The sequence below is a fragment of the Ictidomys tridecemlineatus genome, chromosome 7 (assembly GCF_052094955.1).
Source record: "Ictidomys tridecemlineatus isolate mIctTri1 chromosome 7, mIctTri1.hap1, whole genome shotgun sequence".
NCBI lineage: Eukaryota > Metazoa > Chordata > Mammalia > Rodentia > Sciuridae > Ictidomys > Ictidomys tridecemlineatus.
Window position 1 is genome coordinate 104,999,934 of NC_135483.1, and position 15,321 is coordinate 105,015,254.

At 48.4% G+C, this 15,321-nt stretch overlaps 1 protein-coding gene across 5 annotated transcripts in view; it reads right to left on the minus strand.

The window, feature by feature from the left end:
* Lims2 (LIM zinc finger domain containing 2) overlaps window positions 1-14,418 on the minus strand; it is a 37,183-nt gene extending 22,765 nt beyond the window's left edge. For 2 of the 5 annotated variants that reach the window (XM_078017273.1, XM_005315871.5), the window contains exon 1: window positions 8,218-8,588. Coding sequence is in view for 3 of the 5 variants with exons in the window: in XM_005315871.5 (XP_005315928.1) it covers window positions 8,218-8,228 (11 nt within the window). In the remaining 2 variants the exon portion in view is untranslated. Of the gene's footprint in view, window positions 1-17; window positions 192-778; window positions 1,118-8,217; window positions 8,589-14,266 lie in introns of those variants that run through there. The other 3 variants (XM_005315872.5, XM_040294203.2, XM_005315870.5) reach the window with 3 other exon arrangements.
* Window positions 14,419-15,321: the final 903 nt, after the last annotated feature.

Here is a 15,321-nt window from a genome sequence, read left to right on the forward strand (position 1 = left end):
AGCCTCTCGCCACCTACCCTGGGGTGGCTGATGGCGGGCTCTGCCGGTGCTGGCGCCTCCGGTACAGCCCCGACGCGGCGAGCGCGCCTAGCCGGGCAGCCATGACTTGGGGCCACCGCCTAATCGTCGTGGACGCAGGCGACCTGGCGGATGTGGCGTCGGACCACCGGCCTGGGAGCGAAGACGCGGCGGGCGGGCGCAGCCACCTCCGCCAGGCACCGCGACGGGACGGGCGTGCGGCGCCTCCCCCGCGGGACAGGAGCTCTGGTTACACGCTGGGATCTCCAAAGGCCACCAGAGTCAACTCCAAATAGAAAGGATATTGTTCGCGCACCGCGGGGGCAGCTCGGTGAAAGCTGAGGCTGGCTGGGTTGGGTCCCAGCTGGGGAGGGGACTGGGTTGGGAAGGTCGCAAACCAGCATTGAGGTGAGATAGAGAGAGTATCCAGCAGGTCTCAGGCTGCCACCTGCACAGGAAGGACCCCTGAGCCCCCTGAACCTGCTGAGGTGGGCAGTGTGAGACTGGGACGGTTCCAGAGTCCAGGAAACAGTTAAGAAACTAATGAGGGAGTGACACTTGCTCTCTTCCCTTGCTCCCATCCCTGAGACCCTGCAGCCACCAACACCACTTAGGACGCCTAGATCAGAGCAGTCAGGTAGGTCCTCTAAAACCCTACCAGCACACAGCCAGGCATTCCAAAAGAAGTCCACACCCTAAACATTTAGAGGAAAGGCAGTCCCCTGGCTTGCCAGAAGAGCAGAAGCAGAAGATTTTTTACCTGTAGAGATTGCTGGGATTACTTGCCATCCGAGTCAAAGCATCCAAGTTCAGTGCTAGGGCTGTGGCCACTTCTGGCCAAGCAGTCACTGTGATCCACAATAAAATAAAGATCCAGAGAACTCACAGAAACATGTTAACACTGATTCCATTTCCTTGAAGACCCTTTCTGGTAAGTTCAGACAGCACATATAGGATTTTCCTCCTTCTCCCCAAGAAAGAGAGGGCAGCCCACGTTCCAGACAGCGGGTGGCTTGAACTGGGGTGAGAGAAAAGTTTGAAGGGTCCCTGTTGCCACCCAGATGCCACTCACACCACAAGGAACACACATCACCTCCCAACACGGGAAAGTACTCATTAACCACTCTGGGGTCAGCCTCAATATACCATCAGCTGACCTCAAGCATTGGGTGCAATATCATTTATAAACACGCTCCAATTCCAAAGTTACCCAATGCTGATCAATTCAACAAATATTTTTTAAAGGTGCCTGGGGCTAAAGGGCATATAGAAGCTGAGGAGCCAAAAAGCCATGCTCTGCTGTGACCAGTCAAGGACTTAGGAAGTTTAGGCAGAAAGTTTTGTTAGAGCAGCTTCGAGTCAGTACCCAGGTCTTGGACCTCTCTTACCACCCTGGCTCAGTCCTTCCAATGCAGAAATTCTGAACACTAGATCCCAGAACTCTAGCCCAGAGCTACCATTTTATTTAAGAAAGGAACACTTACTTGAGGGCCCCTAGGGCCACACACAGACCCAGGAGGGAAGCTGCCATAGTTTGAGTCTGAAATGTCCCTTGAAGGACATGTTAAAGGCTTTGTTCCTAGTCCATGGTGCTATTAAGAGATGGTGGACCCTTTAAGAGGTGTGCCTTTAAAGAGGACAGTGAGACTTCAACCCTTCCTATTTCTTATTTTGCATTTTGACCATGATTTTGCTCTATAAGTACTCTTGCCATGATGTACCATCACGGGCCCAAAGCTAAAGGGTCCAATTAGTCATGGACTAGGAACTCTGAAACCATGGGCTAAAATAAACCTTTTCTCTTTATAAGTTGATTATCTTGGGTGTTTATTAGAGTAACAGAAAGCTGACTAACACAGAAGCTATAACTATACGTGTTTTGTACAATCTAATATGTAAATGAAGTTCAAATACAAGGTTACCAAGTATTAAGCAATTCAAGAAGTACTATAAAAGAAGACACAAAAGGTTAGCAATTGGGAGAGGCTTTAGAGTCTGACTAACCCCAAATCTCTGATCTTTGCATAGCCTTGCACCCTCTGTAGCTGGTCCACTGCAGATATGGGGGTAGATGCCATACTGGGCTACCCAGCCAAGACTCTGGTCCCAGAGGACACAGTTGCAAAACTGCAGTAAGAATGACATAGCAAAAAATGGCAGACTAAGGGCCTCCAGAAGTTTATCCTTCTATAAAAACATTGAAAAAACTCGCAAATATGGTCAGAATCTACTTTTTCAGAGCCTTGCAAATTAACCAAAGGCTTATAAAAACCCTGAGGCATCTAGTCAAGAAAAAGAGATGATCCTGGCAGGGTGGCACACACCTGTAATCTCAGCAGCTTGGGAGGCTGAGGCAGGAGCATCGCGAGTTCAAAGCCAGCCTCAGCAACCCAGTGAGGCCAGAAGCAACTTAGAGAAACCCTGTCTCAAAATAAAAAGCACTGGGGATGTTACTCAGTGGTTAATGCCCTTGGGTCCAATTTCTGGTACCAAAAGAGAAAAGAAAGAAAGAAAAGCAGATGAATCTTAGTAAGAAGAGTAAGTTCTGTGATATTTTAACTCACTCTAGTCCCTTCTTATCATACTCCCTAACTGTATGGTGGCTCTGAAAAATAATAGCTCAAAGCCTAATAAGGAGAGAGCAGAACAGAATACTACTAACAATATATCAACAATATACGAATTTGCTGAAGTAGCCAAATTTCTAGAAGGACAGAAACCATCAAAACTGACTCAAGAAGAAACAGAAATCCAAATATACTTTTACAAGCTAAGAGACTGAGTTATTTATCAAAAAAACTTCCCACAAAGAAAAGCATAGGAACAGATGGATTCTCTGGCAAAAAAAAAAAAAAGAAATATATATAGTTTCAAAATACATGATGTAATCCTCTTCACTTTTGTCTTTAATAACTCCCCCTTGCTGGGTGTAGTGCTGCCCACCTATAATCCCAGTGGCTCAGGAGGCTGAGGCAGGAGGATCGCAAGTTCAAAGCCAGCCTCAGCAATTTAGTGAGGCCCTAAGCCACTCAGTGAGACCCTGTCTCTAAATAAATATTTTTTAAAAGGGGCTGGGGATGTGGCTCAGTGGTTAAGTGCCCCTGGGTTCAATCTCCAGTACCAAAACAAACAAACAAACAAATAAAAACTGCCCCTTGCCTCAACATTCTTTAATGTGCACATAGTTCACTATGGCATGCATATTCCCACTGCAATGCTCTGTTATTCCCAAATAAATGCCATTGTTCTTTGGAGAATCTCTCTCTCTGATAATTTTTTTAGGTTGATATAAATATATGAAGAACTCTTATAATTCAAAAAGACAACACAATTTAAAAATGGACAAAGGTCCAGACATGGCGATACACATCTGTACTCCCATCTTGCGATCCCCCTGCTCCAGAGGCTGAGGCAGGAGGATCGCAAGTTTGCAACCAACCTACACAACTGAGACCCTATCTCTAAATAAAAAATAAAAATAAAAAGGAATAGCTATATATCCCAGTGATAAAGTGCCCCTGGGTTCAATTCCCAGTATTGAAAAAGAAAAGAAAAGATAGGCCAGAGAGCAAAGGATTCTCATAGACATTTCTCCAAAGAAGATATATGAGTGCCCCGTAAATACATGAAAATATGTTCAACATCTTTTAATTATTAGGGAATGAAAATTAAAACCACAATGTGAAACACTCCATTTCCACCAAACCAGACAATAAGTGTTAAGGAAGAGGTTGAGAAACTGGAACCCTCATACATGTCTGGTGTAAAACTGTGTAAATATAAACACAAAACTATTCAGTTAACTCAGAAAATAGCTTGACGATTTCTCAAAATCTTTAACATAGAGTTACCATATAACCCAGAAATTCCAATCCTGGGTATATGCACAAGAAACAAGCAAGTTTCTAAAAAAGAAAGAAAGGAGGAAGAAAAGACATGTTCATACAAAAACTTTTATAAGAATGTTACAGCAGCTGGGTACTATGATTCAAGCCTATAATCCCAGAGACTCAGGAGGCTGAGGCAGGAGGACTGCAAGTTTGATACCAGCCTCAACAACTTAGTAAGATCCTGTCTCAAGATAACATAGAAGAGGGGGCTGGGGACGTGGCTCAAGCGGTAGCGTGCTCGCCTGGCATGCGTGCAGCCTGGTTCGTGTCTGCCGAGAACTAAAAAATAAATATTAAAAAATTCCCCCCCAGGGGGCTGGGGATGTGGCTCAAGCGGTAGCGCGCTCGCCTAGCATGCGTGCGGCCCGGGTTCGATCCTCAGCAGCACCACATACCAACAAAGATGTTGTGTCCGCCAAGAACTAAGAAAAAATAAATAAATGTTAAAATTCTCTCTCTCTCTGTCCCCCTCTCTCTCACTCTTTCTTTAAAAAAAAAAAAAAAAAAAAAAAAAAAAAAAAAAAAAAAAAAAAAAAAAAAAAAATTCCCCCCCCCTCTCTCAAATAAATAAGTAACATAGAAGAATATACCTGAGTAGCAGAGCACCCTGGGTTCAATCCACAATACCACAAGGGGAAAGAAAGGACTCATGGCAACATTACTCATAACAGCCCCAAATAGAAACAATTCTAAAGTCCACCATCGGTGAATGGATTAAAAAATATGATACACCCATATAAAGGAATATCATTCAGTTAAAAAAGGAATGAAGTTTGACTCATGCTACAACATGGATGGACCTTGGAAACATGCTAAATGGAAAAAAATGAGGTTAAAAAAATGCTCCATAATGTATGGTTCTATTTCTATGAAATGTCTAGAACAGGCAAATCTGTAGATCAGCATACAGCAAGTTAGCATATTAGCAGGTGCCAGGGGATAGGGGAGAGTAGGTTGATAACCAGGGGGTACATGGTTTCTTTTGAGGAAGATTTAAATGTTCTGGTTTAGCTAGGGGGCAGCCAGATCCCTCTGAATGTTATAAAGATATCACTTGTCACACACTTCACATTTTACTTAAGCCCTGGCTGCATCACAACCCCATGGGCTGTCCAGAGGGCTCTGGCTGCCCCCTAGCTACACCTTGGCCAACTCCTTCTCCAAGGGAGTCATTGGGCATACCCCTTGCCCATTAGGGTGCAGGAAACATTGGAAGATGTAAGGGGACAGATCACACTCCGCACTGTGCTGAGCACGGAGCTAAGCATGCAATCGGGCACATGGAGGCCTTAGAGTGATGTTCACCTGAGAGGGGTGACCCACTCTGCAGGGGCAAAGCCACTGAGTATAGACTGTAGAGGGTGCCACCTTGCGGGCTTCATTTTGAGGAATGCCTGGGATGGCTGGGCCTCTGGGCAGGTGACCCTCCTACCTCCACCCTCTGGAACAGTGAAGATGCCAAAGTCTCTTCAGCTGTGACAAAGAGCCTGGGTTCCATGTATGAATATGTCACAATGAATCCCACTATTATGTATAATCATAATGCACTGATTAAAAACTAGAAATAGGGGCTGGGATTGTGGCTCAGCGGTAGAGCGCTCGCCTAGCACAGGCGGGTCCCGGGTTCAATTCTCAGCACCTCATAAAAATAAAGGCATTATGTTGTGTCCACCTACACCAAAAAAAAAAAAAAAAAAAGCCTAGAAATAAATATCTAGATGACTTAAAAAAAAAAAGAATCTGGGTTTTAAGTTCCAAAGTCACTGTGTTGCAGGCTGAGCTAAGTCTCTTTCTTGTCTGGTACAACCCTCAGTAGCCACACCATATTCCATGCCTCACTGACCCTTCTCCCCCTAGCTCAGCTCTGCCTCCCCTGCTGTATTCCCTCTGCCACCCAGGAGGGAACTCCATGATTGCTGGCCTCTCAACCATCCACTGCCTCATCTCTACCTTGGCAAAGTACCCATGGGTGTATCTGCATAGGGCAGTTCCTCGAATGTCACTCCAGATCATTTGGAAGCTCTACACTGCCCCCACTCTGCTTTTGACTGCTGTGATTCTGGGGCAGGTGTGGGAGCAGAGGAGGCATTTCCAAAAGGCAACCTGGCTCTAAGCAGCACCAGGGTAGTGAGTGAGGTCCCCAGGATCCAGCATGAGGAACTGCCCAGCATCGTGCCAGGGAAATGGACATGGAGGGACACCGTGGCATGAAACGGTGCAAATAAACCTTCACAGCTTCTGGGACAGGAAGAATTCTCGCCCACTCCTAAGACTGAGTCTCATGTCCATTCCTCAGCAGCTGGCCTGGCCAGAAGCCCTGTGTGTGGAGGGGCAGGAAGCCAGTTCTAGCACAACACTGCAGGGAGAAGGGCAGGCTTCAAAGAAAGATGTCAACTTATGCTCTTGGACGGCTCACAGCTGTGCAGAACAAATGAGCGGGAGAAATACTAAGAAAAAAAAAAGACTGGATAAAGTCACCAAAAGCGTCCGTGAAGGGTAGCTCTGAGGAATAACCATGGATGTTTTCTTCTTTCGTTTTGTATCTGTTATCTTCCATTTTTCTGGGATTTTCCTAATTCTCTAAGATGAGCAGTATTACTTTGACCAAGAAAGGTGTTTGTTCACCATTCCTGTGTAATTTGATAACCAGCATTTCTCCTGGACCCCTGCAGCAGGAGGGCTGCTGACCACACCCTGTCTTCCTGGGTTCCCACTGGCTGTGGATGGCTGACCTGACAGTGTCCATCTCCAAGGAAGGCCAAGAGACACAGGCTTAAGGGGACACCTGCCTGGGAAATAAAGGTGCCTCTGGTCCCCACTCTGGCTTTACTTCCTCCTGAGTGAGAAAGGTCATCTGGCCTTTTATTAGGATCTTTCCAGTTGGAGAGGTAGGTGACCTCTTATGCACCCTAGCCACGCCTGCCTCCACATTGGTTCTGTAGCTGCTACAGACTGTCCCTGTTTTTCTCCTTCCTTTTCCTCAAAAACTGAGGGAAAGAACTAGGCGGCTGGCAGGGAGCCCTGTAGCAAAAGGGAGGCAGGGCCCCACGAGCTCACAGGAGTAACCACAAGGCAGTCTGTGGAATGACAGCTGCCACCCTCCCAACTCATCTCATCTCACAGATGGGCCTGAGCCAAGGTTTCTCAGTATTTCTAAGTGGGGACTGGGGTGGGGGTGGGGGTGGCTTTGTCCGCAGCCTTGGCAGAGGTCAGGAAGCAGATTAGGGAATGGAAATCCAAACACATCTGAAGGTCTGGTCTCACTGGGTTAGAGGATACACGCTATTTTGGGATTCTGGGGCCTTCCCAGAGACTCTCACTCACAGGCCCAATGGTGACCAGAGGCAGTGTGCTCCTATGGGTAGGGGACTGTGCTATACCTGGGCTGAATTTGGGGCCACCACCCCGTACTCGTGGACACTGTTTTTCACTCCACAAGTCCCTTTACCCAGCAAAACCCTGTAGGGGCTAAGTCTCCCCTCCACAGCCCAGGAGCCCCTCCTCAGGAACATGTTCCTGCTAGGGCTTGGCTAGAAAGGGGCCCTGGGCCTCAGGGACCAGCCCTCCCTCCCAGCTCTGAGTCATGCACTTGTACCCAGCCATGTTCCAGAATGGACTGTAGAGGTCAACACTGGCTGGACACTGGTGAACATGTGACCAGTCTCTAGAGTCACTCAACCTCTATAACCTCGGTTACCTCATCTGTAAAATGGCACAAGGGGCCTGAGAGCAGAGGACAGGGCAGGCTAGGCGAGTCCCCTGCCCACACCCTATGCACCTTGGGCTTGGGTACAGTTGTGGCCAAATCCCTACATGCAATTTACTACTATTAGCCTTTTTTTTTTTTTAACCACCCTGATTTACAGAGGAGAAGAAGGAAGTCTCCAGAAGCAACGGCTCACCCAGAACCACACACCCAGGTCTGAGAAGTTAGTGGAAACTGACAGCCAGGTTTGATGTTTTGCCCTTTAGTTTGGTGTGATCTTGGGCAAGGGCGCTGGCCTCCCCATACCCTGATTTTTCCTGAGTGATGGGGTTACTGTCCTGTCCAGCAGGGCTCGCTGGTTGGGTGGGCAGGGGGTTCCACCTGTTGCCACGGCCCCCCAATCCGGAGAGGGGCGCTGCTGCCAAAGGGTTGACCGAGTCCTGCCCCTGAGTAGATCCCAGGCTGGGTCGCGTGAGGGTCCTGACCCCGCGCCCCCCGGGGGTCCCCGCGCAGTCCCCGCCAGCGTCCCCCACTGACACGAGTCCTCCTCTCTCCCTCCCTGCGCCACGGCCCCGCCCGCAGACTTGAGTGAGGGGCTGTTACCTTCCCGTCATGGTGGCCGCTCACGCGGAGCCGCGGGTCGCCTCTGGTCGCCTCTTGGACTGGCTCAGCCGCGGCCGGCAGCTGATCTCGGGTGCGGAGGAGGGAGACGCCCAAAAAAGGCAAGAGCGGCTCCACCCGGCGGAGAGCGGGTGGGGGCCGGGTGGAAGGGTGGGGAGCGCAAGGTTGCGGGGTGCGGGTGCGGGGTGGAGAGACGGGAGGGGGCCTGAGAGCGAGAAGCGGGGTGGGAAGTGGAGGTGGACGCTGCCACCCTTCAGCACCGGCCTTGGGGGACACCCGAGTGCAGCCAGCCGCGGACGTGGGTCACATCCTCGCCACCCGCCACCCGAGCTCCGTTCGCCACCTCCCGGATTCCGGGCATAGTTTTCCTTTTAAAGTGAGTGAAGTTGTAATAAACACTAACGAGTCCCCCACCCCTCCAGCTCCACTGGGGGACACCCGGCCGGTGACCTCCCTGAGTCCACTGTTCCTGGTCCTAAGGAACCCCAAGCACTTGTAGGGGACCGTAACGCTGAGACCACCTCCCCAGAGTTCTCACCGTGGTCCCTGGCAGGATAGAGGAGTCGTCTCACAGCCTTTATGCTCTGGAGAGACATTTCTGGGCACCACCTTTCTCCCGCCAGGCCCTAGGGATCCCCAAATCCACACAAAACTGCCTCCAGGAAGGCCAAGCTCCTGGGGCGTCCCTCTTCCATGGCTAGCCTAACAGGGCACACTAAGATGCCAGGCCAGTGCCCTCCCCGGGAAATATCCAATTCATCCAAGTATAAAGGGATTCTGCCTGATCCCGCATAACTCAGCAAAAGATTTTTGTTTTTAAACAAAATCCAAAGAACAAGAACCAGGGACTCCTTTCCATAATGAAGTGCTACTAACAAGACACCCTAAGAGCCCATTAAAACGATCTGGTGCCATAAAATCATTTAGGGAATCTATTTCTGAGGAAATTATTAAACGAAACAAAATGCCTTCACTCTCCCTAAAGGCAGATATTTCTAGCTGGGCAGTAGAGTGTAGCTCATAATTGGAAGCAGCCCAAATATCACACTGTGAGGCCAGGACTGGACAGCCTGATGTGTTCACAGGATGAAACATTATAACTTCTAGATAGTCTTGGCTACCAACAAAGACTATCTAGAAATGACTAGGCAAAGCAGCAACTTTCAAATAAACTAACAGTAGAATTCAGAGCCAGGAGTTCAGAATAAAATGTAGCTCTGACTGAAGAAATAAACTTGGAAAACACCTGTCCCCAAATAGCTGATGTCTCAAAGCCAGTGTGTTTTTTTTGTGTTTTTTTCTTTTTGCAATAGTCTTAGCCAATTCATTTGAACTATAGTCTGACAGATGATGAAGTAGAAAGCCTGGGGATCTCTCAGTTCATCTTACTGAATAGGGATAAACTGACAATGCAGAGGAGCAGGCATGTTAGAACTCTCCAATAGCAATCGACTGCAGGACACACATGGATCTGCCTGTGGACAAACCAGGACCCTTATCCATGGGCCAGCAGTGAACTTAGAGCTGGGTGGCAGCTGTGGGCATTGCTCTGCCTTACTGGAAGTTCTTGAGGTTTCAAGGAGCAACAGGCCAGGGTAGCCTGAAGTCAGATTGGCAGGAAGGATCTGGCAATTGCCCAGCAGGGTGTCATTCATACATTTACTCATTCATTCAACCAATGGTTTGTTCAGGAGTAGTTATGCCATGTGGGCACTGGTGATAGAACAGTGAGCAAGAAGATATGGACTAGGCTCTCTCGGAGTTTAACTGGGCAGGGGCAGGGGGTGTCAGAGGAAGAGCCAGGAAAGGCTTCTGATGAGGTGACATTTGAGCCGAACTCTGAAAGAAGAGCAGTCCTGCAACCATCTGCAAGAAAAGTATCTGGGCAGAAGGAACAGTAAGTTCAGCAGCCCTGAAATAAGAAGGAGCTTGGGGTGCTCACATCAGAAAGGAGAGTGTCTGTAAAACAATAAGATGTGGGGCTGGGGATGTGGCTCAAGCGGTGGCGCGCTCGCCTAGCATGTGTTCGGCCCGAGTTTGATCCTCAGCACCACATACAAACAAAGATGTTGTTTCTGCCAAAAAACTAAAAAATATATATATATATATATATTAAAAAAAATTCTCCTCTCTCTCTCTCTCTCTCTCTCTCTCTCTCTCTCTCTCTCTCTCTCTCTCTTAAAAATATAAATAAAAATAAAACAATAATATGTGGGTGGGGCATGAGAAATAAAAGAGAGAGGCTAGGGGGCCAGGGCACCAGGGCCACAGCAGTTGGCAGCTTCATTGGAGAGGTTGAAGACAGACACCACACTCTCGAAACTACGAGGGTGAGCCTCAGAAGACATTATTTTGAGTGAACTTAGTACACCACACACACCAAGTTCTAGAATAGGCAAAACTAGACTGTGATGGGAAAAAAATCAGAATGGCAGCTTCCTCCCAAGAGCCAGTTGGGCAGAAGACAGGAATTGACCGAGAAGGGGCATTATGGGCATTTCTGATCATGTTCTATATCTTAATAGGGCTGTGGGCCACCCAGGTCATGGTGACCAAAATACCTGTCAAGAACAGCTAAGAGAAGGAAAAGTTTATTTGGGGCTCACAGTTTCAGAGATTTGGTCCAAGGACAGTCAACTCCAGTCTCTCTGCCAGGCAGCAGAGAGAAAAAGCACAAGGGAGGAGCCAGGGACCAGATATAATCCCTGAGGGCATCCCCACCCGCCAGCCACACCCCATCTGCCTCCCTGCCTACAGAATTACCACTCATGAATCCATTCAAATCATTACTCTTTTAATCATTGGTGAGGTTATGGCTAATAATTTAAAGCTAATAATTTCACCTCTGAACATTCCTGAATTAATATATCAGTTTCTTGGGGGACACCTCATCTCCACACCATAACACAAAAAAATTTACCTTTTGAGGTAAATTTTACCTCAAAAGAAAGAATAGGAAACAATATTGAGCTCTGGTCAATTATCATTGACTTGTTGATGTGTTTAGGTGAAATGGTACCTCGTGACCCTGAAATGCATGTTAAAAATCAATATGGATGGATGAGTGGATAGACAGGTGGATAAATGAACAGAGACGATAAAGGGAGTCTATCACAGTATTAATGGGAGAGTCTAGGTGGTGGGCATCCAAGTATTCAAACTTGATAAGTGCTTGAAATTTTTCATAGCAAAATATCAGGGTGGGGGGAATCTTCCTGGTGATTGCATGAGGGACACAGTGATACAGAGTCAATCCAATTGAAGGCTATTTTTACACGTCCAGGAAGGATAAGGTTGTACCTTGGGCCAGGTGGCTTTAGGAACCGGGCTTAAATACAGGGTCTATTTTGCAATGGACAGGATTTGCCTGCCCATTCGATTTGAGTGTGGGTGGGCCCTGTGTGGGTATGAAGGGTGCAGGTGTGGTGGATGGGTGTCAGGGGTGTGTGCATGACCCATGTATGTGGAAGGCCTTATCTGGTGGCGTGGGAGATGACTGGCAAAAGTCTTTGCTTTACTGGACTTTGTGGCAGTGGGACAATGGGGGCAGGTCTGTTGAGGATGAAGTTGTAATTAAGCTGCTATAGCTGAGAGAACACTGTGCATCTCAGGGAAGATCTTGGGAAGCAAGGGGCCAAAGGAAAGGGACCATGGGAAACTAAAGCTCAGATGAGAAGTCTGCTGTTTGGCTTAGATGTGAAGGTTGGATACAGGTGCAATTGGAACCTGAGAGCTCATTGGAGACCCTGAGGATGTCTGTGCCAACACTCCAAAGATGAGAGGTTCCAGGGAGCACAAGAGAGCTGGAGCAGGGCAGCCGGTGGGAAGGGATGGTAAGGAGGAGAGTGGTAGATCCCAAAGTGCCACGGCAGGTGGAGGGAAAGATCTCCAAGGAGGAGAGTGCCATTGCCCTGACAAGAGGTCAGGGAGGAATCTGGGTTTGGCATCCAGAGCAGGACCATGAGAGTGAGCACTTTACCTCAACTAGTCCAGCTGGAGAGGAGCAGCCAGGGGCACTGCCTGTCCACCCTCAGGAACAGCCCTCTCTACATTCTGTGCTCCCTGCCATGGGAACATGGTGGGAAGGGAGAATGAATGGAAATGGGATATCCCTGGTGAGCAATATCCCCAACAGGGTTTGATAGAGTGGACAGGCCAATGGACACTCAGAGAGGAACTTGGATTACATGCTTAATGCAGTGATTCAGAGAAGGATAGATGGTCTCTGAGATGTCCAAGGTCAAGGTGGGGCCACCAAGTGGCACAAAAGGTGCCCCCAGAAGGCAGAAGTTCAGGGTCCCCTCAGCCATTTCCTCTAGTGCTGCAGGAAGTAAGCACCCCTGTGTGGGGGCACCTAGTTATCCCGCACCATCTTTTTCCCTCTCCCTGCTCGACGCCTGCAATCCAAGATACTCTGGAGCCTGAAGCAGAAGAATGGCAAATTTCAGGTCCACCTGGCAATTTAGCGAGACTCTCGTCTCAAAATAAATAAATAATTAACCCAGTGTGGTGGCACACACCTGTAATCCTAGCAGCTCAGGAGGCTGAGGCAGGAGGAGCTCAAGTTCAAAGTCAGCCTCAGCAACTTAGTGAGACCCTAAGCAATTTGGTGAGACCCTGCCTCAAAATAAAAATTAAAAAGGGCTAGGGATGTGGCTCAGTGATAAAGCACCTCTGGTTTAAATCCCCAGTACCAAAAATAAAAATAAAATGGGCTGGGAGCATAGCTCAGTGGTAACATGTGATGTGAGGTGACTCTTCTATCCAGGTCTATCCCCTGAACCTAGCTTAGGCATTGCACTCTCAGGGAACTGGGGATGGCTAAGACACTTAACATATATTTAAATCAGTAAGCTAGTTCATGTGGGGCTAAAGTGCATTCATGAAGTGGCCTGAGAGGACCTCTAGGGAAGTCCCTGGACCCTCCCAGCAGAAGCCTTTCCTTGCTGGGGCTCTTTAGACCAAATGACTAGTGGGTGCCACCCCCACCTCTATGCAAACTGCTGGACACCTGCTGTTTTGAAAACCAAATGTTTCTTTTTAAACCTGTGGTGAGCTCTCAAAACCAGTGTTAGACATATCATCTGACCAGCGGAAATGGCCTTCTTCTCTCTGGACCATGCAACAGCTGAGACAGACCTTGGTGGGATGATGGGCTGATAATTTTGCTAGCACTTGAAGAACACACCACAAGAGATCCAGAGGCAGATCTAAGGCAGATCCAAACCCCTTAGTGAGAGTTGGATCTACTCAGGGATAGAGGTAGGCTAAGGAGTTGTACCATTTCCTGAAGATCTTGCCTCCAACTCAGAATAGGAAAATGCCATTTCACCCTCATCTAGGTTCTGGGACAGATCTGATTCAATTCACAGATTCAGAACAAGAGCAACAAAGAACTGCCCCCAACAGATATTCACAAATGCTGTGTTTTTGCACCTTGACCTTCCAACAAGAAAACAGCTGTGGGCTGAGGTTGGGGGGTGGGGAAATAGATCAGTGGTAGAGCACCTGCCTAGCATGCATGAGGGTTCCATTCCTGTCAAAACACACATACACACACACACACACACACACACACACACACACACACACACACACACACCACTTGGGCACAGATACCACAGAGTTCTTCAGTTGCAGATGCCCAGCCTCTCATTGAATATTTCATCCACACACCAAGGTGCGTTTTTTGCTTCTTTTCCATGACAATCAACCCACTTTTCCATCAGAGATTCTCTAACCTCTGTCCCAAATAAAGATCGGCCTCCCTCCCTCTAATCCTCCAACCCAAATGTGGCCTCCCAAAAAAGAGACCCAGTGTGCAGCCAAGGAAAGCCTGATACCCGGACTGAGCAGGTGTGTCTGAGGCTAACCCAGATGGGCACACCACTCCTGGGCATGTGGCTACATCAGCCTGGTCACTCAGAGGGCCTAGGAGAATGGCGGGGAGACTCAGGGATGGGACAGAGGGGTAGAGAGTAGCTGGTGGAAGAGACCTCCCGAAGCCCCGCGCATGTCACAGCCTCTCTACCTCAGTGGCTGAGATGTTGTTCCACCTCCTTGGCTGCTTCCTTCCTTGAGCGCTTCCAGTAACTGCCCTGAGGACAATAGGAGCTGCCCGACCTGCTTGGCACAGCCACGTGGAGGCCTGGGCAGCAGCCGGGAGCGTGTAGCCACATCAGAGTACCCAGATACACTCCAGTTCCACCTCTCCGGGGCAGGAGCTTGGCCCAAGGTCCAGAGCTCCCAGGGAGGCCGGAGGCACCTTGGGGTCAGGTGAGGACAGAGGAAGCCAAGGAAGGAAGGAAAGGCTGGCCTCCCTTGGGGAGACAGGCCCACAGAACAAAAGGAGCAGCAGCTGTCCTCTGAATTCCCAAGGATTGGCAAAGGGACAGCTGCTAAAATGAAAATTTCCTGAAGCCCTGAACTCATAAGCCCCTGGGAAGCCTGATGTGGACATGTGCCCAAAATGAGCCCCACAGCCCCCAGTGTCTAAGGACCCAAGAAACCAAGAACAGCTACTCAAATGCCTTCTTGCCGATTATTGCTTTCCTTGCAAGGAGGAGGAAAATCTCAGGATTATGTATCTCTTTTTTTTTGGGGGGGGGTTATTGAGGGATTGAATTCAGAGTCACTCAACCACTGAGCCACATCCCCAGTCCTATTATTTCATTTAGAAACAGGATCTACTGAGTTACTTAGCCTCTTGCTTTAGTTGAAGCTGGCTTTGAACTCATGATCCTCCTGCCTCAGCTCCCGCGAGACACTGGGATTACAGGTTTACGCCCCCATGCCCAGTCTGTATCTTTTTAATTTTTTAAAATATTTTATTAGTTGTTGACCTTTAATTATTTTTATGTGGTGCTGAGAATCAAACCCAGTGTCTCACACATGCTAGGTAAGCCCTCTACCACTAAGCCACAACCCCAGACCTTATTTTAAAGACATTATTTTATAGTCTTCTGCTAGAAAACTTTCATTGTATTAGCAAATGCCCAAAGGCAGAAAAGAAGAAAATTTCTCTCAAGTTTTACCACTGAAAGAGGGTATCGACCACACTTTGGTTGCAGTCTTATCTGGGCATAT